This window comes from Mesoplodon bidens (assembly GCF_964165515.1).
Source record: "Mesoplodon bidens genome assembly, chromosome: 14".
NCBI lineage: Eukaryota > Metazoa > Chordata > Mammalia > Artiodactyla > Ziphiidae > Mesoplodon > Mesoplodon bidens.
In genome coordinates, this window is record NC_138170.1 from 52,040,651 (window position 1) to 52,064,875 (window position 24,225).

General features: G+C 36.1%; 1 protein-coding gene across 4 annotated transcripts in view; it reads left to right on the forward strand.

Moving 5' to 3' along the window:
• The window catches only part of SRBD1 (S1 RNA binding domain 1), a 226,146-nt gene that overhangs the window by 44,535 nt on the left and 157,386 nt on the right, over positions 1–24,225 (forward strand). For all 4 annotated transcript variants that reach the window (XM_081253501.1, XM_081253502.1, XM_081253504.1 and 1 more), the window contains exons 10-14: positions 2,070–2,173; positions 6,141–6,248; positions 9,869–10,026; positions 12,921–13,011; positions 13,750–13,857. In XM_081253501.1, the coding sequence (XP_081109627.1) occupies positions 2,070–2,173; positions 6,141–6,248; positions 9,869–10,026; positions 12,921–13,011; positions 13,750–13,857 (569 nt within the window). The remainder of the gene's footprint in view (positions 1–2,069; positions 2,174–6,140; positions 6,249–9,868; positions 10,027–12,920; positions 13,012–13,749; positions 13,858–24,225) is intronic.

Below are 24,225 nucleotides of genomic sequence, written 5' to 3' on the forward strand. Positions count from 1 at the left end.
AAGTAATTTGGGGATTAGTGCCATTTAGCAATATTAATAAGGCTTTTGATCCATGGACCTGGGATGTCTTTCCATTTATTTAGGTCTTCTTCAATTTTTTTTAAAAACAATATTTTATAGTTCTCAGTGTATAATTTTGAACTTCTTTTGTTAAATTTATTGGAAAGTATTTTATTTGTGCTGGTGGTATGGTAAATGGAATTTTTAAAAAATATTTTTAGGATGTTTATTGCTAATGTGTAGAAATTGATTATCCTGCAACCTTGCTGAACTCTATTAGTTCTAATAGTTTTATAGTGGTTTCCTTAGGATTTTCTGTATACAGATCATAGTATCTGCAAATAGAGATAGTTTTAATTTCTTTCTTTTCAATCTAGAGGCCTTTTATTTCTTTTTCTTGCCTAATTTCCCTAGATAGAACCTCCAGTACAATGTTGAATAGAAGTGCAAGAGGAGACACCCTTGTAATCTTAGAGGGAAAGCATCCAGTCTTTCACTATTAAACATTATGTTATCTGTGGAGTTTTTGTATGTGCCCTTTATCATGTTGAAGAATTTGCTTTCTCTTCCTAGTTTCTTGAGTATTTTTATCATGAACAACTGCTGGAATTTTCTCAGATATTCTTTCTGCATCTATTGAAATGATCATGTAATTTTTGTTTTTTATTCTATAGTTATGATGTATTACATTACTTCTTTTTTGGATGTTAAACCAACCTTGCATTTCTGGAATAAATCCCTTTTGATCCTTGTGTGTAATTCTTTTTATATGTTTCTGGGTTTAGTTTACTAGTATTTTATTGAGAAATTTTACATCTATATTCATAAGAGGCAATGGTCTTTACTTTTCTCTTGCAGTGTTCTTGCAAGAACAGGGTAAATAGAGTCAGGAAGTTTTTTCTTCTATTGTATTTTTGGAAGAGTTTGTGAAGAATTGCTATTAATTCTTTTTTTAGATGTTTGGTAGAATTTAGCAGTGAAGCCATATGAGCCTGGGTATTTCCTTGTGCGAAATTTAAAAATTACTAATTCTATCTCTACTTTTTATAGATAATTTTGAATTTTCTCTTTCTTTTTTATTCTAGTTTAGAAGTTTGTGTCTTTTTAGGAATTTGTTGATTTTATTTAAGTGATCTAATTTGGCATACAGTTGTTCATAGTATTCTCTTATGATCCTTTTTATTTCTATAACATTCATATTAATGGCCCCTCTTTCATTCCTGATTTTGATAACTGGAATGTCTCCCTTTTTTCTTTGGTCAGTCTAGTGAAAGGTTTGTCAATTTTGTTGATATTTTCCAAGAACCAACTTTTGGTTTTGTTGATATTTTTTGTTGTTTTTCTATTCTCTTTTATTAATTTTCCCTCTGTTCTTTATTATTTCCTTTCTTCTTCTTGCTTTAGGTTTGTTTGCTTTTCTTTAAGGAGTATTTTTAATGTGTTTTAAAACAATTGTTCTTTTAATATATTAATTAAAAGCAGAGACAGGTCATTCTGCATTTAAATTCCTCCTTTGCTACTTGCTAGCTTTGTGATTTAGGACAAGTTAGTCTTAGAAAAATTATCATATAAGAGTAAGATGTTAATACATACATCACTGGTGGCTTTGAAGATAAATGAGTTAATGTATTTAAAGTGCTTAGATGGGCCTGACAATTAGTAAGTGCTCAATAAATGATAACAGTAGTTATTAAATATTCCACTTAGAAATTTCGATGTTTGTATTTATCTTAGTAATGTTTTTTCACAAATATAAAACGTATATCCTTCTAACTCTAGATGATCAAAGACTTTCAATTAGTAGAATCTGAAATGAGATTTTTAGATCAACACTATCTCTTCCTGTGAATATCATAGGCTTTGTACCTGTATTTTATTTTGAAAATACTTGAAAAAAATATAAAGAAATGATTATTTTTGAATACATTCTTGGTAAATAAATGAATACAAAATTGATATAGCTCTAGACTGGATAACCACCCAGTTTGTTTCACAGATATTGACTGGTTAAATTGATCATTTATATATTCTGTGGATCATCAGTCTTTGCCATATATGTTTGCACTCAGATTCTGGCAATTAACCGTGGAGAAAATTTGAAGATACTGACGGTCAAGGTTAACATTTCTGATGGAGTGAAGAATGAGTTCTGTAGGTGGTGCATCCAAAACAGGTCTGTTTATAGATTTTTACAGAATATTCTTTTTTAAAATGCTATATTGAGATCTATATGTACTGATAATGGAAAGATGTCCATTGTGTTAAAAAAACAAAAACAAAAACAGTGACAGGCAATGGATATAGTGTCTTGTAGTGAGGTGGATGGACCTAGAGTCTGTCATACAGAGTGAAGTAAGTCAGAAAGAGAAAAACAAATACCGTATGCTAACACATATATATGGAATCTAAAAAAAAAAAGGTTCTAACGAACCTAGGGGCAGGACAGGAATAAAGACACAGACGTAGAGAATGGACTTGAGGACACGGAGAGGAGAAGGGGAAGCTGGGACGAAGTGAGAGAGTGGCATGGACATATATACACTACCAAATGTAAAATAGATAGCTAGTGGAAAGCAGCCGCATAGCACAGGGAGCTCAGCTCGGTGATTTGTGACCACCTAGAGGGGTGGGATAGCGAGGGTGGGAGGGAGGGAGATGCAAGAGGGAGGAGATATGGGGATATATGTATACGTATAGCTGATTCACTTTGTTATGAAGCAGAAACTAACACACCACTGTAAAGCAATTATACTCCAATAAAGATGTTTAAAAAAATTTTTTTAATTTAAAAAGTACATATGTTGTGTATGTTTAAATAGGAAATATCTGGGAAGTACATAAGAATTATTAATAGTGATTATTTCTGGGGAGAGAGACTTTTACTGTAATCCTGTACCATATGAATCTTTTATAAAGCGTATATTTTCTTTTATGAAAAATGAATTAACAGAAACATACTGTATATAGTATATCTGAAATATTTTGTTCATTAAGGATAATTGAATCAAAAATTTAATTTATCAGATATTATATGAATAACAAACGAATGACTGAGGCTGGCTACTAGCTTTTTTTCTTTTTTAAAACTAGCTTTTAGTGCCAATGCATGGGATAGTCTTGTAAGGTACATTATTCTGTCCCCAAATGTCTGTCATATCACTTTGAGAAAATGCTACACTAAATGGTGCTGCTTTTTTCTTGTGGTAGATTTAAGGGGAACTATATCCTGTATCCATTTCTATTTTAAATGTGGGAAAATGAAAGCTAGATGGAGAGAGCCTATCTTTATCTATAGAAACCGAATGGGGGGGAGCATATTTCTTTGCCAAAGTGGAGAATATTTCTTTGTCTGTAATGGGTGAATAAAGCATGTCTCTGTCAAAAACATACGTATAGGCCCTGGGTCTTATTCATCTGTTTACAGTACTTTCCTGACCCCCCGTAGGTATTTGAGTTTGTGACCTCTGTCTTAATTTGTATGCTTCATTGTGCACATCTTACATAGCATGTATTTTGTACTGTGAAATTTAGTTAAAGTGAGGTCCTTCTTAGTTTCATTCAGCAGTGTTTAACTATTGAATTAGAGGAAGAATCAAGTTTTACAATGATACCCTGTAAGGGAAACCCATTGTATTTCCTTTAAGTTTAGAAGTAATAAAGTTTGTGGCTTTGCTATACTGTTTCAGGTCCCTTCGAGTGCTAAATGAATAGATCACAGGAAGCCAGTCAAGAGTGCTGTGGGGTGAGGAAGAAAAAGGAGTTTCTGTAATGCAGGAAGTGAGTATAGCTGGGTCTGTGGTCTAAAGGTCACTGTGAATGGGTATAATTGAGGCATCCTTAGTTATAAAATAGACCCGCAGCACTCTGTTCCAGGGAGGTGAGCAGTCACGCCACAGGAGAACCTTGAGGTTTAAGGAAGGTTACTGGGGCTTCCAGAGAAATTGGGTATCTAATGTTAAAGATTTCCATTTTTTTCCTACAAGCAATGTGGAAACCTTGGTTTGTCTTTAAAGGGAATGACCCCCCAGCAGACATCAGATACATTCATTATAAGAATCACTCCATTAGGGCCTTCCTGCCTCTAAGGACTCTTTTCCTAGTGTTTTGTCCCATGACCCAGGGCTATGTTCTCTCCTAACTGGCCAAACTCCAGAGTATGGTGATAAGAGCCTCAGTAATCTGGCTACTGCCATACTTTCTAGCCTCATCTACCCCGCAACCTGATCCTGCAGCTTTATGCCCTTGTATTACTAATCTGCTTCTAGTTACTCGAGCTTATCATGCTCTTTCATGCCTCTAAGCTTTTACATATGGTATGGTTTCTTCCCAGAATGCTTTTATTCCTTTGTCTTACTTGGTAAACCACAATTCATTTTTTTAAAGCCGTCTCAGATGTTTCTTCTGGGATGTCTTTGTTTGACATTGAATTTCCCCAATTAATAACAACAACACAGCTATAAGTTTTATTGCACTTTGCTTTATTGTGCTTCGCAGATATTGGGTTTTTTTGTTTTTGTTTTTTTTACAAATTGAAGGTTTGTGGCAACCCTGTGTTGAGCATATCTATTGGTACCATTTTTCCAATAGCATTATTTTTTGGTTAAGGTATATACATTGTTTTCTAAGACATAATGGTATTACACACTTAATAGACTATATTGTAGTGTAAACATAACTCTTGTATGCTCTAGGAAACCAAAAACTTCATGTGACTCACTTTACTGTGATATTCACTTTGTTTTGGTAGTCTGGAACCAAACCCACAATATCTCCAAGGTATGCCTGTAACATAACAAAATAATAATAATAACTTTCTAATTCATGTCCTAGTTCTCCCTACGTTTCATGCCCTCAGGTATAGGTGACAGTAGGGAGAAACAAGGATTTGGATGGAAGGAAGGATGTATGTCCTGCCTAAAAGCACTTTCATTCAAATTAAAAAACAAAACTATACTCAAATAATACCCTTCTATGGAAGGGATTCAATTAGTTATTATTATGTAGCCTTTGGCGTGTCGCATTATAAGTAAGGGAGATGACAGTGCCCCTGAAGTATACTAATGGTTTATTAGGAACCATTGGTAAAATATTAATGTTTTCTATTCAAGAGCCATTGAAGGACACGGGCAGAGATGCTGTAGATGTAGGGAACACGGAGAAGGGGTAGCGCTGAATTTGTTTGTCCTTTTTAGCTTGTGTTTTTCTCTTAACTGTTCTTTCTCCAGTTTCTACTAACAGTGGGTTCTCTGGCATTTATATTTATCAGTATGTATGCAGATACACTGCCTAGTAGAACAGTACAACCTGAGGAATAGAGTGAGTTCTACTCAAGGATGACAAGAGGCAAAGGTTAAAACAGAGTTTCCCCTTTGCTCAGTCTACTTTAACACTCAGGAAGAGATTAAGAAATGGGAAAAGAAGGACATAGTGTTTGTCTTAGCTTCGGCTGCCATAACAAGATACCATAGACTAGGTGGCTTAAACAACAGAAATTTATTTTCTCCCTGTTCTGGTGGCTGGAAGTCCAAGATCAAGGTCAGGCTGATTTGGTTTCTGGTGAGAACCCTCTTTTTGTCTTGCAGACAGCAGCCTTCTCATTATGTCCTCACCTGGCGTGGGGGGAGAGAGAAGGGGGTATCTGATATTTCTTCTTTTAAGGCACTCACTAATCCTCTCATGGGGGCCCCACCCTCATGACCTCATCTAAACCTAATTACCTCCCAAAGTCCCCGTCTCCAAATATCATCCGATTTGAGGGTTAGGGCTTCAACATACTAATTTTAGGGGATATAATTCAGTCTATAGCAGTGGTTCAGTAATTCTTTGGTGACTTTCTTATATCTTAAAAATTTTTACCATTATTAATAATGCCTTGGGGACTCTCCCCAGAATAGGAAAGTTTTTTCCTCCCTTAAGTTTTATGTGTTACCATGGTTACCAGGTTTTTAAAAATAAGAACTCCAGATGTCATAGTAATAATTTTCAGACATCACTGTCTCTCCTTACAGATTATGTTACTTTGGATTCAGTAAAGTTTCTTCCCCCCTTTTCTTTTCCACTCTCTCTCTGCTCTTCCAGGAGCCCTTTTATGGCCTTATTATTGTTACATCAGTTTTAGTATAGGCTTTTCTTTTTTGCAGGTGGAGACCACGTGGCTTTGCAAGGCCAGAGTTAATGAAGATCTTATACAACTCACTGGATGATTCCTTTAAACGCCTTATTTATCCTCTCCTTTGTAGAGAGTTCAGGTATGCATCTTGTCTTATTTAACTTTCTGGACTGTTTATTTTTATGTATGGTAATAGGCCCATTAAAGTGTGTAGTAAATATTTGTTGATCCATTAACCAATCCAAAGAACTGAGTCAGAATCACAAAGTCTTAAATTTAAGCATAGATTTCAATCTGTAGAGGCATTCACATGCATAGATCACAAAACATAGCTTTTAATTATGGTATACTTTTCAAATCTTGACCACTTAATGTGTACCCCTTCCAGTTCTGCAATACTAGTCTTGCAATTTGACAACTAAGCCAAACAAATGGTTTTATTGATGAGAGATTTGGCTTGGGAGAAACAAACTAAGAAGTTAATGGAGAAGTTAGTTGGCAGCAGTTTTAGAAGTAAGAGAGCCAAAAAAAGCATAAGGAAATCAGGGGAGCACATGATGAATGTATTACTATGAGAGAAAGCTAATGTATATTAGCAGACGGAGTTGTTTCAATGAATAATTATCAGCAGTGATGAACAAATATTAGGAGATTATTAAGGTGACCATCTAAATGGACTAGCAGAAGAACTAAAGGTTACAAAGAACTGCAAAAGAGGTGAGGTACCGAATTGTTTTTAGGGGAGGAGATGGACAGAAATGTTGGGAGGCAAAAACCCTCTTTCCTGCTTCTCTCTAGCCTTTGTCTTGGTAGTCAATGTTTAGACACCAGCCATGCCTTCATATATTCCTTTCTATTTGCTATAGATTTTCTTCCTTCCCACTTATTTAGTGTTTCAGCAAGGGTCACCTGGAAACTATAGATTTCTAGCCATCTCGTCAGCCTCACTAGAACTTATAGCAGCCTTTATGTTTTTCTATTTTTCTTTTACCGGACTTGGCCATTGACTTTGGAGGCATTTAGAGTAGGGAGTGAGCAGGTACTATTAAAAAGGACATATAGCTCCTTTGTCCAACCTCTTTTTTATCAAAATCATTCATTCTCTTGATTCATCCTTTTACCTTATGTTCTCCTGTCGCATATAATGTCCAGTGGTGCATTTGACATTTTTGCATATATTAGGTGTGAATAGCTTTACTGCTTGTGGAATATTTCATTGAGATTTAATGTGTGCAGTTTGCTGTGGGATTATTTAATGTATAATTCTTCTCCGACTTCCATTAGCAGTGGCAAGCAAGAGCACTTTCCTCCTCTTTTTCTAAAATGCCTGTGGTTAAAAAATATATCTTATTTCATTCCATAAGTTGGTTTGCAGACACTGTCTACAGATGTGTCTCTTCATAGAAATACTTGTAATTACCTGAAATAGCAGTTGAGGGGGAAAACCCTCAATTGATTTATTAAAGTAATTAAATTACTTTAATTCTCTAATTAAAAAGAAATTTGTGGGCCTTCCTGGTGGCGCAGTGGTTGAGAGTCCGCCTGCCGATGCAGGGGATACGGGTTCGTGCCCCGGTCCGGGAGGATCCCATATGCCGCGGAGCTGCTGGGCCCGTGAGCCATGGCCGCTGAGCCTGCGCGTCCGGAGCCTGTGCTCCGCAACGGGAGAGGCCACAACAGTGAGAGGCCCGCCTACCGCAAAAAAAAATAAAAAAATAAATAAAATAAATAAATAAATAAATAAATAAATAAATAAAAAGAAATTTGTCCAAATGCAGAAAAATTGAAAGAATCAGTAAAACACAAAGGAAAAAAAACCCATATAATTTCACCACGTAGAGATAACCATTGTTAACTAGACTTTTCTCCATTCATGTGTGTGTATTAAAAGAGATCAAATAGACTATATTATTTTGCAGCCATTTTATTCAGTTGACTATATAAGATTCAGAGTCTACTTCTGCATTTTTGTTTCCATGATTGTCATGATCATTCATCCGTGTGTCATTTTTCACACATATCTCTTTCATCAAAACTACATTATCAGTATTAGCAAGTGCTGTCTATTATGCCATCTTTTATTACATCTTGAATTTTGCCTTCTCTTTATCTCCATCTTTACTAGGAGAAAGTATATCCATGGTTAGTTCAGGTTATCATCATTTCTTGTCTGAATTACTATACTAGGATCATAGATGATCTCTGTCTTATATTTTCTAATACATATTCCACATTGCCATCCTTAAATTCCCATCTGATTATTTCATACTCTTCTACTTAAAATCCTTCAGTGGATCTTCTTTGTCTCCAGGATAAAATCCAAGCTCTTTAGAAGAACCCTTTGTGGTCTGTTTTTTTCTTCCTCTGTAGCCCTTTGTCTTGGTATTTCTTTTTATTTTACCATATGAAGTTACTTGCTTTTTCTATAAATGAGACATGGGCTTTGTCATCTGCTGCTTCTGTTGCCCAGAATGTTTTCTCAATGCTCTTCAGCTACTATCCCTGCCTTTGTTTGCTTAACTATTACTTATCCTTCTTGATTCACCTGAGAAGACATCTCTTTCAGAAAGTTCTCCTAATTTAGCTATCCCTACCTATCCTATACTCGTCTGTTTATTTTTCTGTTTCTTCCACCAGACAGTGATCTTCAGGGTAGGGATTTTTTCAGCTTTGTATCTCTTACATCAATCACAGTACCTTATATAAGACTGAGTACAAGTGCTCACTCAATAAATAAAGTTAAACGTGAAGATTTAGAAATACCTGTAATGATATCTTCATGTTGCTTGGCTGAATGCAGGTAGAATGACAGTGAAGTATTAGAGAAGATGAGAGAAAAGCCGTAAGAAGCTGAATTAAGCCAGGAAAACAAATGTTGGTTAGCTGTATGTGCCTTTAGATATGCAGATAATTCTACCTCAACGCTGATAGAAATGTGCCCTGAATTGCTTTTGTTCTTGTGGCCATTGGCCTGCAGTTTTTTTTTTTAACCTGGTCTAATAGAGAAGACATACTTTTAATAAATTCTTTTGAGTTTCAGGAAATAATATGGTAAGAACTCTTGTTAAATAGGCAAATGGTGTAAAACTTTGTTTCCAAATGCCTTTAAGTCCAATAGAGACATATTTTTTTATCCTAGAAAAAGTTTGAAAATTAGACTTTTAATAGCTTCTCTGGATAAAATTGGGAAGTTATTTATGTGAGGCAGGGTTCTGGACTGGTATTAATATCTGTGGTCATGTCACATCACTGTGAGAATGACGAGGGGGTAGATGTGGGGAATGGAATAGAGTGAGAAGATGGCCTTGAGATATATATAGGTGAGGGTGTAAAACTAAGCATTGCTGGAGGAGGCTACTTACGATTCAGTAATTGACCACTAATTATGTGTTTATATTTTTAATCAGCTGATAAACTTTAGCATCCCATGTAATGTCCAAATCTTTATACACCCTGTCTCTCTCATATACACAGATACTTATACATGTAGATTTCTTATATAAGGGTGAGCAGATAGAGAAGGAGTGTAGGTATGACAAACTCAGCAGGTTTGATACCACAAAATTGTTTGTGGTATCTGTATTACTGAGCTTAGCAAAAAGAGACTTAATATAATTTTGTATGTGATTATTTTCTCAAGTTATTTTGTTATAATGAATGCTCCAATAAGGAATAATTGTGTTCTTTTTCTGGAAGAAAATTTGAATGAATGAAAACTGAATACTTTATCTTTTTTCTTCTCTTTTTCTATTTCTAAAGGGCCAAACTAACATCAGATGCAGAGAAAGAATCAGTAATGATGTTTGGACGGAACCTTCGTCAGCTCCTTTTAACAAGCCCTGTCCCAGGGCGTACCTTGATGGGAGTGGATCCCGGTTATAAACACGGTTGCAAGTTAGCTATAATTTCTCCTACCAGTAAGCATACCTTTCAGCGTTTTATATAGAAGTTGTTTGGTTGGTCATAAATTTCACTTCATATACTTCATGAGGATTTGGAAATAATGCTAATTTTCAAGGAATAGAAGATGGTTTTCTCACAAAAAGGGATATAGGAATCAGGATGAAGCTTCCTGTTTGGCCTGTTTGTTGACTCAGACAGTCAACATTTACTATCATTTATGCCCTTTCCTAGGTCACAATGGATATATTGAGGATTAACTGGGCTCAGACTTTAATAACTCTGTTTATCCCCCATCAACTTCTGTGTATACTGACTGCATATATATATATGATACATTTTGATTCTGTATATATTTTATTTTTTTAAAAAAATATTTATTTGGCTGCATTGGGTCTTAGTTGCAGCATGCAGGATCTTTTTGTTGCGGCGCACAGGCTTCTCTAGTTGCTGCACGTGGGCTTCTCTCTAGTTGTGGCACGCGGGCTCCAGAGTGTGCGGGCTTAGTAGTTGCAGCTCGCAGGCTTAGTTGCCCCGTGGCATGTGGGATCTTAGTTCCCCAACCAGGGATCGAACCTGCGTCCCCTGCAATGGAAGGCAGATTCTTAACCACTGGACCACCAGGGAAGTCCTGATTCTGTGTATATTTTAAATACCATGAGACATTTTTATTGTTTTGTCCAGTCAGTACTTTTTTTCCTGTTTACTCATTTATTTGCCCTTTCTGTTATCTTCATTTCTTTCTGCATTTCTCTGTTTCCATTTGAGATCACTTTTTTTCTTCCTAAAACTCTAGACTGTCCTTACCTTGCTCAATGTGGATATGATGCTCAACAGTTTTTTCTCACTGTGGGGTTTTGTCTTGAAAAGAATGTTCTACTTGTTAATTTCAAGAGTTCAGAGATCAGAGTTTTCCCGTCCTTTCTGAACTTACTGTGCAACCTTTGTACTGACCTATAAATTAGAGTATGCAAAGGTCTTTTCCAGTTTTACTTTCTGTTCTCAAACGGGCCAGTTTTGATTTCCAGGGAAGCACCTTCTGACATTTTGAGGCTTCCTCCAATCTCTTACTCCAGTCAGGTCCATGAGATACTCCATTGTTTCTCTGTGCCTCCTCCCACAGAAATGCTGATGCACATTGGTCTTGGTGGTTATTGGTGCATTGTTCCCACCTGCTCACCTTTTGCATTTTATGGGGATACTTTCTTTTATAAATACAGTCATGAGCTTTTGATTTTGCTGTCCTAAGTTGCTCTTTTTTCATGCTGTGCATTTTTAAAATAAATGGGAAGTATATTCTGTCAGTGTTTTTTCCTGCATCTATTGAGCTATCATATGGCTTTTATCCTTTACTGTATTTGTATTGTTTATAGAATGGTTCTTTTTAAAATTTTATGCACACATACATACATACATGGATATGTATTTTCAGTCTGTTTTGGTAAGAGTTTTCCAAGAATTTATCCATTTCATCATTTAATCTAAATTAACATCAAGTTGTTTATAATAATCTCTCTGTATCTTTTAAATTTGTGCTGAATCTCTAGTTATACTCCCTTTTCATTTCTAATATAATTTATTTGTGTCATCCTTTCTTTTACTTGATTGGTATAGCTAAAAATATGTATTTTTCTTAACAGGTGATTTAAAATTTTAAGCTTCATTGGTCCTCTCTGTTTTATGGGTTTTTTTTTCTATTTCATTAATTTCTGCTTTTTTAACTTTATTATTTTCTTCCTTCCACTTTCTTTGAGATTATTCTGTCGTCCTTTTCCTAACTTCCTAATTTGGTCACTTAGCTCATTATTTCTGTTCTTTAAGAGTTACCCTCAAATTTTAAAATATATTTCTGGCTGAAATGTAGTACAGAAAAGCTCACAGTTCATAAGTATGCAGCTGAAAAAATTACATAAGGTAAAGAAATTTACATATCTACAACCCAAAGGAAGAAATAGAATAGTATTACAACACTCACTGATATATAGTAAATATTCAGTAAATGTTAGCTTTTACTATTTTTTTTTAATTTAATTTATTTTTTGGCTGCGTTGGGTCTTCGTTGCTGCATGCAGGTTTTCTGGCTTTTTCTAGTCGCGGCAAGTGGGGGCTGCTCTTCGGGTAGCTACTCTTTGTTGCGGTGCGCAGGCTTCTCATTGTGGTGGCTTCTCTTGTTGCCGAGCACAGGCTCTAGGTGCGTGGGCTTCAGTAGTTGTGGCACACGGGCTTAGTAGTTGTGGCTCGTGGGCTCTAGAGCTCGGTAGTTGTGGCGCATAGGCTTAGTTGCTCTGTGGTATGTGAGATCTTCCTGGACCAGGGCTCGAACCCATGTCCCCTGCATTGGTAGGTGGATTCTTAACCACTGTGCCACCAGGGAAGTCCCAGCTTTTACTATTTTTGAACAGGTTCTTTTTTTTTTTTTTGCGGTACGCGGGCCTCTCACTGTTGTGGCCTCTCCCGTTGCGGAGCACAGGCACAGGACGCTCAGGCTCAGCGGCCATGGCTCACGGGCCCAGCTGCTCTGCGGAATGTGGGATCTTCCTGGACCGGGGCACGAACCCGCGTCCCCTGCATCAGCAGGCGGACTCTCAACCACTGCGCCACCAGGGAAGCCCGCTTTTACTATTTTTGATGTTAAGTGTTATTAAAAATCATTTCTCTTTTAGGTATCATGGCATATTATCTAGTTGATAATGATTTTTGTATAGCAAAATAGAGTTCTAATAACTTTGGAGGTAACAAAATTTCAGAATGCTTAAGGGGGAATCTGATTAAGGAATATGAAAGATTCAGACTGCATTTTAAAAGATGAACCAGTTTCCTTTTCAGTTTCAACTTGCTTAATCAAAGCAAGTGGTGTGTTATGTTTTGTAATTTCTTACAAAATGGCCTTTTCTTTTCATTTTTTCCTAAGGTCAGATACTTCATACTGATGTGGTATACTTGCATTGTGGACAAGGCTTCCGAGAGGCAGAGAAAATAAAGAGGCTTTTGCTGAATTTCAAGTATGAAAATAAGTAACCTTTTGAGTATTTCAGTGGCTCAGCCAATCAGAGATATCTTTGAAGTCCCTAATTTGGAGGGAGGGATTAAGGGAAGTGTCTTGGTGTTAGAAAAGGAACCATGTAAAACAATGCTGGGGCAAATTGCTGGAGGACTCTATATTTGGAGACTCTGGAGGAATGCTACTCCCTTCCTCTGCTGCCTTCACTAAACAAAGGTGGTAATATGACCAAAAGTGAGATTTTATTAATTCTTCAGTTTGAGCCTTCTCTCTCTCTCTCTTTCTTCCTCCCTCCCTCCCTCCCTCCCTCTCTCTCTTTCTTTCTTTTTCATGGATCTGAGGAATGGATGTGGCAGTAGTTAGAGAAGCTTCAGAAATTACTTGAAAACATATCACATAATTCAGTCATAATTCTTTATTATGGCTTAGAATGTTCCAGAGTTTACTTATTCATGTCTAAATTTCATTCCTTCTAGATGGGAAGAAAGCTGACTATTCTTGAGATTGTGTGACCATAAGACATTTCTCCACTGCCTCCTGTAATACCAAATGCAGGAGCAGTGTCTTTGATTCTACATAAGTCTGCGTGGCCCCTGTGAGATAGTGGGGAGATTGCATGGATATATGAGAGAATAAGAGCATCATATAATACTGTCCGTGCATTCTGTCCATTTTCTCCTGATTGATTTAGAAGCATGCCTTGATCTCATCCAGTTTCTCATTCTGTTTCTCCTTGCAGCTGCAGTACAGTGGTGATTGGAAATGGAACTGCCTGCCGGGAAACAGAAGCTTACTTTGCTGACCTGATAATGAAAAACTACTTTGCACCACTGGACGTCGTTTACTGGTAAGGATGTTAGGAATGTTTGTTTTCTTTGAGAGGCAAAGGAACTTCTGAAGTTCCTTCTGTGATAAATTCTCCCTTGTCTTTTTAAGATGTACTTCTTGTTTGCCCTCATATCACCTCTTCCTATTCATAAGAGCTGTGTAAGGCAATGTAAAGTGTCTGCCTCTTGGAGCAATTGGCATTTCAGTATCCCAAAACCGCTCACAGATGCAGCAAGTTAGGGCTTACTTGAATTCATGGGATTTTCCAAGCAGTACTTTGTGTGATGGCTCTAGCTAACTAGTGACTAATAAGTGGAATGGTGTATAGGTCTAGCAGCTATAGACCATGGATAACTTAGCCTTCTTCTCCCAAAGTTTTGATGACTATGAATCATTGGCCTTCAGAACTGAGAGCCAAGGTAAGTATTACAAATTAAAAGTGTTTCTTTTCTTTTTTTTTTTAAGCATTTCTTTTTTTATGTAAATTTTGTTGTTGTTGTTGTTTATTTTTACTTGCTGACAGTTTTGCTTTTTATTTATTTATTTATTTTTGGCTGTGTTGGGTCTTCGTTTCTGTGCGAGGGCTTTCTCTAGTTGTGGCGAGCGGGGGCCACTCTTCATCACGGTGCGCGGGCCTCTCACTATCGCGACCTCTCTTGTTGCGGAGCACAGGCTCCAGACACGCAGGCTCAGTAATTTTGGCTCACGGGCCCAGTTGCTCCGCGGCATGTGGGATCTTCCCAGACCAGGGCACAAACCCGTGTCCCCTGCATCGGCAGGCAGGCTCTCAACCACTGCGCCACCAGGGAAGCCCCTTTAAGCATTTCTGATGTTCCTTTCTTGTTAGTCTCTTCAGCACATGCTCTCATTTTGTATAGGCATACAGTTGACTTCTAAATAGCTTTGTGTTAGCATGGCCCATTCCTTTAGTCCTGCTCCTAGATCTGTAGTAGTTTTGCTGTCATCTACCATTGTTTCCTTACTTTCCCTTTGAACCTCAATTAGCCACCTTTACCTTTTCCAATGTATGGTAGAATGCTAAATAAATCCTAAAGGGTTTAATTCTAGGAGAGAAGATAGTTACAATAGATAATATCTAGGGGAGAGCATGTAAGAGCCATCTCCCACTGCTTTTTGAGAAATACAATAACTAAGTATAGTGAACTGATAAGTATGGGATCAGGATCAAGAAAACAAAACCAAAAGCCAACACAGGAAGAAGAATTCTAGGGTCCATTCAGATAGGCCAAAAGAGAGGGGTCTTGTATTTAGTGTAATATTCCGTGTGCCAAGAGTATAATCAAGATGTTAGAAAAACAAATGCAGAGTAACCAAAGGGGATTAGAAGGTCAGGGACAAACTGTAGGTGCCATGGGATCATGGTTCAGGAAAGGATCAGGTTGAATAGTTTGGCTCAGCTTTTTTCCCTCTCCTTCTTATTCAGTTTGGTCTAGGAAATACTGTGGATCTTCTCTATTCTGGGAATTGCACACATGTACCCAGTCCTTTTGAGAACCTACCACAAGGACCTGACATAGCTAATACAGTTTATTTCAGGCAACTTCTTTGATTTCTTTTTAACTTGTTCACATTAATTGAATATAAATATCTTGGATACATTTATAGTGATTATAAATAGAACTTTCAAATTATTAAAAACATTAAATAGTGAAGACTTGTTGGATTTCATCTGAATTTGCTTACAGAGGCTCTCTTTCTTGAACTTGCAGTAGTATATGGTAGTAGAAAGAGGATGAGCTTTGGAGCCAGACAAATCTGGGTTCATCTTTTGTTGTCACCATTTACTAGTTATGCAAGTTTGGGAGACTTACTCTGCCTCTCTGAGTTTCTCTTTCCATCATTTAAATGGGGAATGCCTTTGCTTTCAGGAACATTTTGAAGTTTTCTTTATAATTATTTTTCATATTCAATATTAAAACTTTTCTTTTGTATTTCTCTCTTTTTGTGTTTGTATTAAGAATTACTTTACTACGTTACTTTATATCTCTATGAAGGAGCACTTTTTTAATGTTAGTTTGGTTCCTCAACCACAGTACAGAATTCTTTCATTGTTTATAATTAGTTTTTCAGTTCATTTTCTTGGATTTCAAGAGATATGATATGGTCATATCATCTGCAAAAGATGATGAATTTATCAGTTCTTTTTCTAGTTTTATACCTTTTTATTTTCTTCTCTTTAAAGGTATCATGCAATATCTTTGAAAAGCTATTAAATAGTAGTAGTGATAGTGGATTTTTTTTTCCTCCTTTACTTTTATTAGAATGCTTCTAGTGTTTCCCTTAAGTATGATACTACCTTTTGTATATTAAAAAAAAATCTTTTAAAGGAAATAGTCTTTATGAGTGTTTTAAAAATACTGATTCCTGTTTTATTATACTTTAAAAATCAAGAATAAAAGATAACGTTAATGCTTTTTCAGAATTTTGCCATAATAATTTTTCTCTAAAGAGGTTTTTTTATCCTCTTTTGATCAATATGCTGAATCGTAAAAGTAGTAGATATCTTACAGTTGAACCATCTCTGCAGTTCTGAGTTGAACTTTTCTTTGCATAGTATATTATTCTTTCAATGTACTTTTGGAATATATTTGCTAGTATTTTATTATGTGCTTTTGAAATCCTCAATGATGCAAATACTTAATCAGAAGTTACAGTGTGTGCTTTAGGAAATCAGCTGTTCAACTTCATTTTGTTATCATTTTGCCAGTTCAGCATGCCTTTATGAAGAAACCATATTTTCTCATCTAACGGCTTGAAATTACATCGCAAACTACACTTAAGTTGAAATTTCCATGCTTTCTCTAGCAGTCATTTTCAACACTCTTGAACAGATAATCTGATAGGCATTCCTATAATTCTCCTCATCCTGGAAAACCTTTTCCTGACACATCCACCAGCACATTCTTTCTTATCTATTCCTTCTAACACCTTTTGCCCTGACCTACTTGCCATAGGTTAACATACACCATGATTTATCTTCTAACTTGTAAACCCCATGCATCTTGACCCATCCATCCAACTTCTCTCTCAGTCATTTCTCTTAAAATACCTTGTAAACTCTGATACTTATATCTCCTATGGAGGAAGTCATCCAGAGCTTCAAATCTCAGTTACCAAAGGAGAAAAAAAAAATGGATTAAGTTGTAGAATATAACTATGCTAGATCTTAGTTTGTCACACGTTTAAAGTTGCAAGTGTTTGTGAAAAGAAATTCTACAGTATTATATGTGTCATTTGTTTTAAGTATGTGCTAGAATGATCTGTTCTTTTCAATCCTCTGGCCCATAGTAGGCGGTCACTTTATTTTTTGAGTATCTGAATATTTGTTCCCATTCATTTTAAAATGTCACACTTGACTATTTTCTTCTTTTTTTTTTTAAATCCGTTTTTCCTTGGTAAAAAATAGTGTTTTCTTTTGTGTAGTAGCAATGGTAAAATTTATTGAAATGTAGAAATGGCTAGCTCCTTATGAGACATTTGTGTTTATATGCACTGTACCTGGTTTCTCCTACATTGATACCTTCTTAAATCAGGGTACTATGTTTTACTTATCTCTGCCTCCTTCACATTGCATATTTCTGTACTTATAGATGCATCTCAATAAATATTACTAATTTGAATTGTCAAATATTAACAATAAAACTATTTTCAATCAGATAAGTCTTTTCAAGGCTATAGACAGGAATTAATGTCTGCAACAATTACGGAAAATTTCCCCTTTGCTTAATGCTTTGGTAAACCTATGATGTACTGTTTTCTGTATTTTTTCATTGATATAGAAATTTGCATTTGATGGATTATAGACTTATATTTTGCCAAAGATAAATGATGATTTCTGAAATAAAAGTATTGTATGGTTAGAGTTATACATTTATTAATGAACTATGAAAGAATTATAAGTAATCTCTAATACTTGCTGTCTTATATTTCAAACCATGATTGGCAAGATTCATGCTGATAGTGGAAACATTGCTAGAAATTACAGCACTGTGTACATTCTGGAGAATCACAGATACATGAAACCCCTCAAAACCTGGGAGCAGAAAATGGAAAATAAAATTTTGTGCTGTTAATTCAGACCCTGTGCTTAATGTTTCTACTCTAAAAGCTGCAATATACGAATGACTTTGAGCAGGCAAATATAGAAAATAAGAGAAATTAGTTTTGCTTCCGAATGACATTATTCATTAGTATAGTGAAAAGAATTAGAAAATGGAATGAACCGAGAAGGTATGGTATGTGACGACAGAATGAGGAAAGGGAAGGGGAGCTGTAGTGGCGGATTGGAGTTGTAATTTTTGAGGTTAGATGTATACCAAGGGGCCTGGTCAGTGAAGGTTAAGCAGGTAGCCAGACCCTATTAGGAAAAAAGCATTGGTTTTGGACATCTGTGGAATACACATTGGACCTCTTTCTTATTCTTTTATTTCAGAGGCATACCAACCATTTAACAGAAGGAAGATATAATTTTTTAAAATTAATTTATTATTATTTTTGGTTGCATTGGGTCTTTGTTGCTGTGCGCGGGCTTTCTCTAGTTGTGGCGAGCAGGGGCTACTCTTTGTTGCGGTGTGTGGGCTTCTCACTGCGGTGGCTTCTCTTGTTGTGGAGCACGGGCTTCAGTAGCTGTGGCACGTGGGCTCAGTAGTTGTGGCTCGCGGACTGTAGAGTGCAGACTCAGTAGTTGTGGTGCACGGGCTTAGTTGCTCTGCGGCATGTGGGATCTTCCTGGACCAGGGCTCGAACCCATGTCTCCTGCATTGGCAGGCGGGTTCTTAAACACTGCGCCACCAGGGAAGCCCGGAAGATACAATTTAAGGAATCATAGCTCTGTCGCTTGAGATAACTTGACGTACCTTTCAGAGTATAACTTAATTGTAGGGAATAGATTGATCTTCAAAGGGTTAACTCATTTGTGAAAACTGCGTAATAGTGAAGCTAATGAGAATCTTTTGAGTAAAATTTAAAAAACATACATTTCCTTAAAGTTAATATTTATTATCATAGATTGATTGGAAAACATAGATAAGTGACAGGATTTTCTATTATCTAAACTGTTATTTATATTTTAGAGCATATTTCTAGATTTTTCTTGTCTGCGTGTGTGTGTGTGTGTGTGTGTGTGTGTGTGTGTATTATGAAAAGGAACTCACATTGTACATGGTTTATAACCTTTTCCCTACTTAATATATTATCATCTTCTCATACCAATAAACCTGTCTGTATTTCAGTTTCATCATGCATAAAGTGAAATAATAATAGTACGCATCCTATAGAGTTATCATTGAAGGTTAAATGAGTTTATATATAGTATAAAGTGCTTATTAGAACAGCACATTATTATTGTTATTAATGAGGTCAGATATCTTTTTATATATTTATTGGCCATTTCTGTATTTTTTGTGTATGTATGGATGGCTTATTTGTGGCCTTTGCCCATTTTATTTATTTATTTATTCATTCATTCATTTATTATTTTTGGCTGCATTGGGTCTAAGTTGCGGCACGTGGGATCTTTCGTTGAGGCACTGGGCTTCTCTCTAGTTGTGGCACGCAGGCTGCAGAGTGCGTGGGCTTTGTAGTTTGCAGCACACTGGCTCTCTAGTTGAGGTGCGTGGGCTCAGCAGTTGTGGTATGCGGGCTTAGTTGCCCCACGGCATGTGGGATCTTAGTTCCCTGACCAGGGATCAAACCTGCATCCCCTGCAGCAGATTCTTTACCGCTGAACCACCAGGGAAGTCCTTTGCCCATTTTTTTTTCTTTTAGAGGTTTTCATCTTGTTTATAATTGCTTATCTTGTTCAGATTTGTAAATGTCTATAGTAATGATTAATCTGTCATAATTTTTGCAAATTTTGCTAATCATTTCCCCTGTTTTTGTGTTTACAATTTGAGCTGTATTTCATATCGAATTTAAAATATTATTTTCTCAGATTTCTCTCTTTTTCTTTATGGCTTTTGAGTTTTGTATTATGCTTGAAACTTTTCCTTATGTCTTCTGACTTTTTGTTTTGAAGCCACAAAACCTCATTATCCTCAGTTACTTGTATGGCTGCTTTGAAACTTTATTCTCCAAGAAACCAAAAATTAATGAGAGAACTTCAATCAGCTTAGATAACAGAAACAGAGAGTAGGAGGCTGTTAGATAACCTGAGGGTAGTTTTGAACAAGGAATGGGTGCCGATTTCTCCCATTCTTTCTTAAGGCCTCTCTTTTCGCCAGCTCTGGTGTTTTGTAAACAGCAGAGACACCTGATTTCTCCCCTTCCTTTTCCTCCCCTCCTCTCCTTTCCTGTTTCCTTTCTCCTTCCCTCATTTTTTTCCTTCTTCCCTCCCTTTTCCCTACCTTACTTCTCTTGTTTGGTTATACCATATTTTTGACATCTCCTGTTGTTTGACAGCTGGATTATTTCCAATCTCTGATGTATCTTTAGTTTTAAACCTATCAGTACAGACTTATTGACCATAATTTCAGTATTTATTTATAGGCATGTTTAGTATGGTATTTGTAATGAGCTGAGGAGAAAGGGCATTTCTGTTTCCAAATTTATCATTGACAACTCAGAAGAGTATAGCTATGTTGATAAGAAATAATATATCAAATTGTTTATTGTTCCTTTTTGCTATTAGGTAGCATTTATACTGCTTTCTTTATTTATTCTACTTAAAATTTATTGGGATTCTTGAATCGGTGGAGTGATATCTTTTCATTCTTCAAAATCTCAGCCATCATTTTTCAAATATTACCTCTGTCCCATTTTTTCTCTCTGTTCTCCCCCTGAAATTCTAACAATGTCTATTCAGGCTTCTCACTCTATCCTCCATGCCTTTTAACCTCTCTCTTTTCATTTTCCATTTCTTGTTTCTCTGGGCTGCTTTGTGGTTGATTTCTTCAGGTCTTTTCTCCAATTCACTAGCTTTTTCTTTAGCTTTCAGACCCATCCATTGAATTTTTTATTTCTAGAAATTATATTTTTCACTTCTAGAAGTCCTATTTGTTAGTTTTTCAGCTTGAGAGATAATTGGCATATAATAAACTGCACGTATTTAAAGTTTTCAGTTTCCTAAGTTTTGACATACGTGTTCTCCCATGAACTATCACCACAATTAAGATAATGAACATACCCATTAGCACCCAAATTTCCTTATGTTCCTTTATAATCTGTCCTGCCTTCCCTGACCCCTCTGTTTCCCAGGCAACCTCTGATTTGTTTTGTGTAGCTATAGATTAGCTTGCATCATCTAGACTTGTATATAATTGGAATCATACAGTATATGTTCACACAGTGTAATTATTTTGAGGTTCATCCATGATGTTATATATGCCATAGTTCTTTTTGTTACTGAGTATTCTGTTGTATGGTTAAATCATAATTAGTTTGTTCATTTACCTGTTGATGGATATTTGGATCATTGACAGTTTTTGTCTATTACAAATAAAACTGTATGAACATTCTTGTTCAAGTCTTTGCATGGACATATGCTTTCATTTATGTTTGGTACATAAGTATGAGTGTAATGGCTATGTTGTATGGTAGGTGTATGTTTAACTGAAGAAACCGCCAAACTGTTTTCCAAGGTGGTTTTACCATTTTGCATTCCCACCAGCAGTGTATCAGAGTTCTGGCTTCCCCATATTCTCATCCATCTGCTTGGTATGGCCGGTCTTTTAAATTTAGCTATCTTAGTGGATGTGCAGTGATATTTCATTGTAGTTTTAAGCGACATCCTTAGCAATAAATGATGTTGAGCATCTTTATTTGCTTATTTGTCATCCATGTATTTTCTTTGTAGTATCTATCTAAATCTTCTTCCCATTAAAAAAAATGGATTCTTTTTCTTCCTGTTATTGAGTAAGAGTATTTTATATTTATTCTGAATACAACTCCTTTGTTAAATACATGTTTTGTAAACATTTTTTCCCAGTCTGAAGCTTACCTTTTCATTTTTTAACATGGTCTTTGGAAAAGCAAACAATTTAAATTTTGATGAAGTCCAGTTTATCAATTTGTTTTATATAGTCTTGCTTTTTGTCCTGTTTAAGTAATGTTTGGAAAAACTAAGGTCACTGTGATTTTCCTCTGTGTTTTGTTTTAGAAGTTTTATAGCTTTAAATTTATCTAGGTCTGTGATCCATTTAAAGTTAATTTTTATATATGATAAGCAGTTCTTTTTTTCTATATGGCTATGGATTATTCCAGTACCATTTGCTGAAAGATTTTTCCTTTCCCCATTGAATTGGTTTGGCATTTTTGTTGAAAATCAACTGCTCATATATGTATGGATCTATTTCTGGAGTCTATTCTGTTTAATTGAGCTGTATGTCTTTACACTAATCTTTGTATCTTTAATACTACTCAGTGCTGATTTGTGTAGCTTAACAAGTGATGAAATTAGATAGTGTAGTCCCTCAATTTTGTTCTTCTTTTTCAAAATTGTTTTGGCTATTCTAGGTCCATAGCACTTCTACATAAATTGTAGAATCAGCTTTTCAGTTTCTTCTAATGGGCCTGCTGGGATTTTGATTAGAAGTAAGTTGACTCTATAATTTAATTTGTAGAAAACTGACATCCATCCATTTAATTTTTAATTTCAGTTATATTTTTTATATCTAGAAACTTTATATTTTTCAAATCTGCTTGATCATTCTTACAGTTTTTTACTTGTTCCTGAATTTTTTTTTTTTTGCGGTACGTGGGCCTCTCACTGTTGTGGCCTCTCCCGCTGCGGAGCACAGGCTCCAGATGCGCAGGCTCAGCGGCCACGGCTCACGGGCCCAGCCGCTCCGCAGCACGTGGGATCCTCCCAGACCGGGGCACGAACCCGTGTCCCCTACATCGGCAGGCGAACTCTCAACCACTGAGCCACCAGGGAAGCCCTCCTGAATACATTTTTAAACCTATCTTTTATTTCCTTAGTCATACTAAGTATTATTATTTTGCAGACTGTGATAATTCTAATATCTAAAATCCCTGCAATTCTGTTTCTGCCATCTGTTTTTACTGCTGGTTCTGCTTTGTTTCCTTTTCTGTTCAGTTAATTTTTACTGAAAACTCCATATTTTCATGGAACTTTGTCTGTGGGAATTCATGGAGGCCTGGATTGATTGTGAATCACTTGAAAGAGGATTTGCATTTCCTTCTGCCAGGCTCCTGTCGACACTACCAGTTTGTGACCACTTAAATTCGCAGCTTGAATTTTTTCTTGGCCACCCAGGTCGTGTGAATTTAGGCTGCAAACGAGAGAGATGGCTTATGGTTCCATATTCTCATCAGAGATTCCTCCTGCGACAAGGTTTGAGATAGTCCATTTTTATTGCAATATCCTGGAGTTAGGGTACAGGGTATACTTTGACCCTTATACTGCAGGTTTAACCCTTTGGTATATTGGCTTTATATGTGGGAGGGGAGTTGGGGGAATCATTTGTTACCATGATCTTAGGTGGACCCTGGATTTTGTCTTTTAATCCTCTAGTTCTGTGAAGCTCTCTGAGGCCATAAAATTCATCTGGCTCAGCAATGCCCTCAGCTGAAAGTCGGCTTCAGAAATCAAGGTTCCCATGTTCTTTTTTTTTTTTTAGCTTGAGTATTTTTTTTTTCTTGCCAACTCACTGATGCATTTAAGAAGATGTATTATATCTAGTGTGTTTAGTTGTTTTCAGTAAACTGTTGATCCAGGTAGCCAGTCTTCCCTATTACTGGCAACAAGGTCAATGCTTGATTTTCTACTTTTAGTCTACTTTAAATTTAAAATTTGGCATTTTCAGACAGCAGAGACATAAACCATAAGTGAAAATTAGAAGATGATCATTTTAAATAATCTTGATTTACACTTTTTTTTCTTTTGGCCGCACTGCTTGGCTTGTGGCAGTGAAAGCCCTGAGCCCTAACCACTGTACTGCCAAGGATTCCCTCAGTTTATACTTTTGAATTAAGAATTACTTGTTTCTTTTACTTGTTTCCTCTGGGTATGAATGCCTGTGAAACATGTGCGTGACATTTTTCTCTGTCAATTTAATAGTCTTTTTTTTTCTTTTAAGCATGCTCAAAAGAGTTTTGAAAAATCTAGGAAAATACAAAAAGGAAAATAAAAATAATTTGTAATTCACCACTCTGAGAATGCTATTAATATTTTATTATATTTTATTCTAGTTATTTTACTTATGTATTCATTTATTTGACAAATATTTATCACATGTAAATGATTAATTGACTGAGGTAGACTCAGTAAGGTACAAGAAGGAAACTTAATTTCTATCCTACTCCGTAATCATGTTTGGAGTAGTTCTTTTCATCCTTGGCTGAAATAATGGAGAGATCTCAGCTTTTTCAGTTCCTTTTAGTCATTAGAACAGTCTAATTTTAGCAA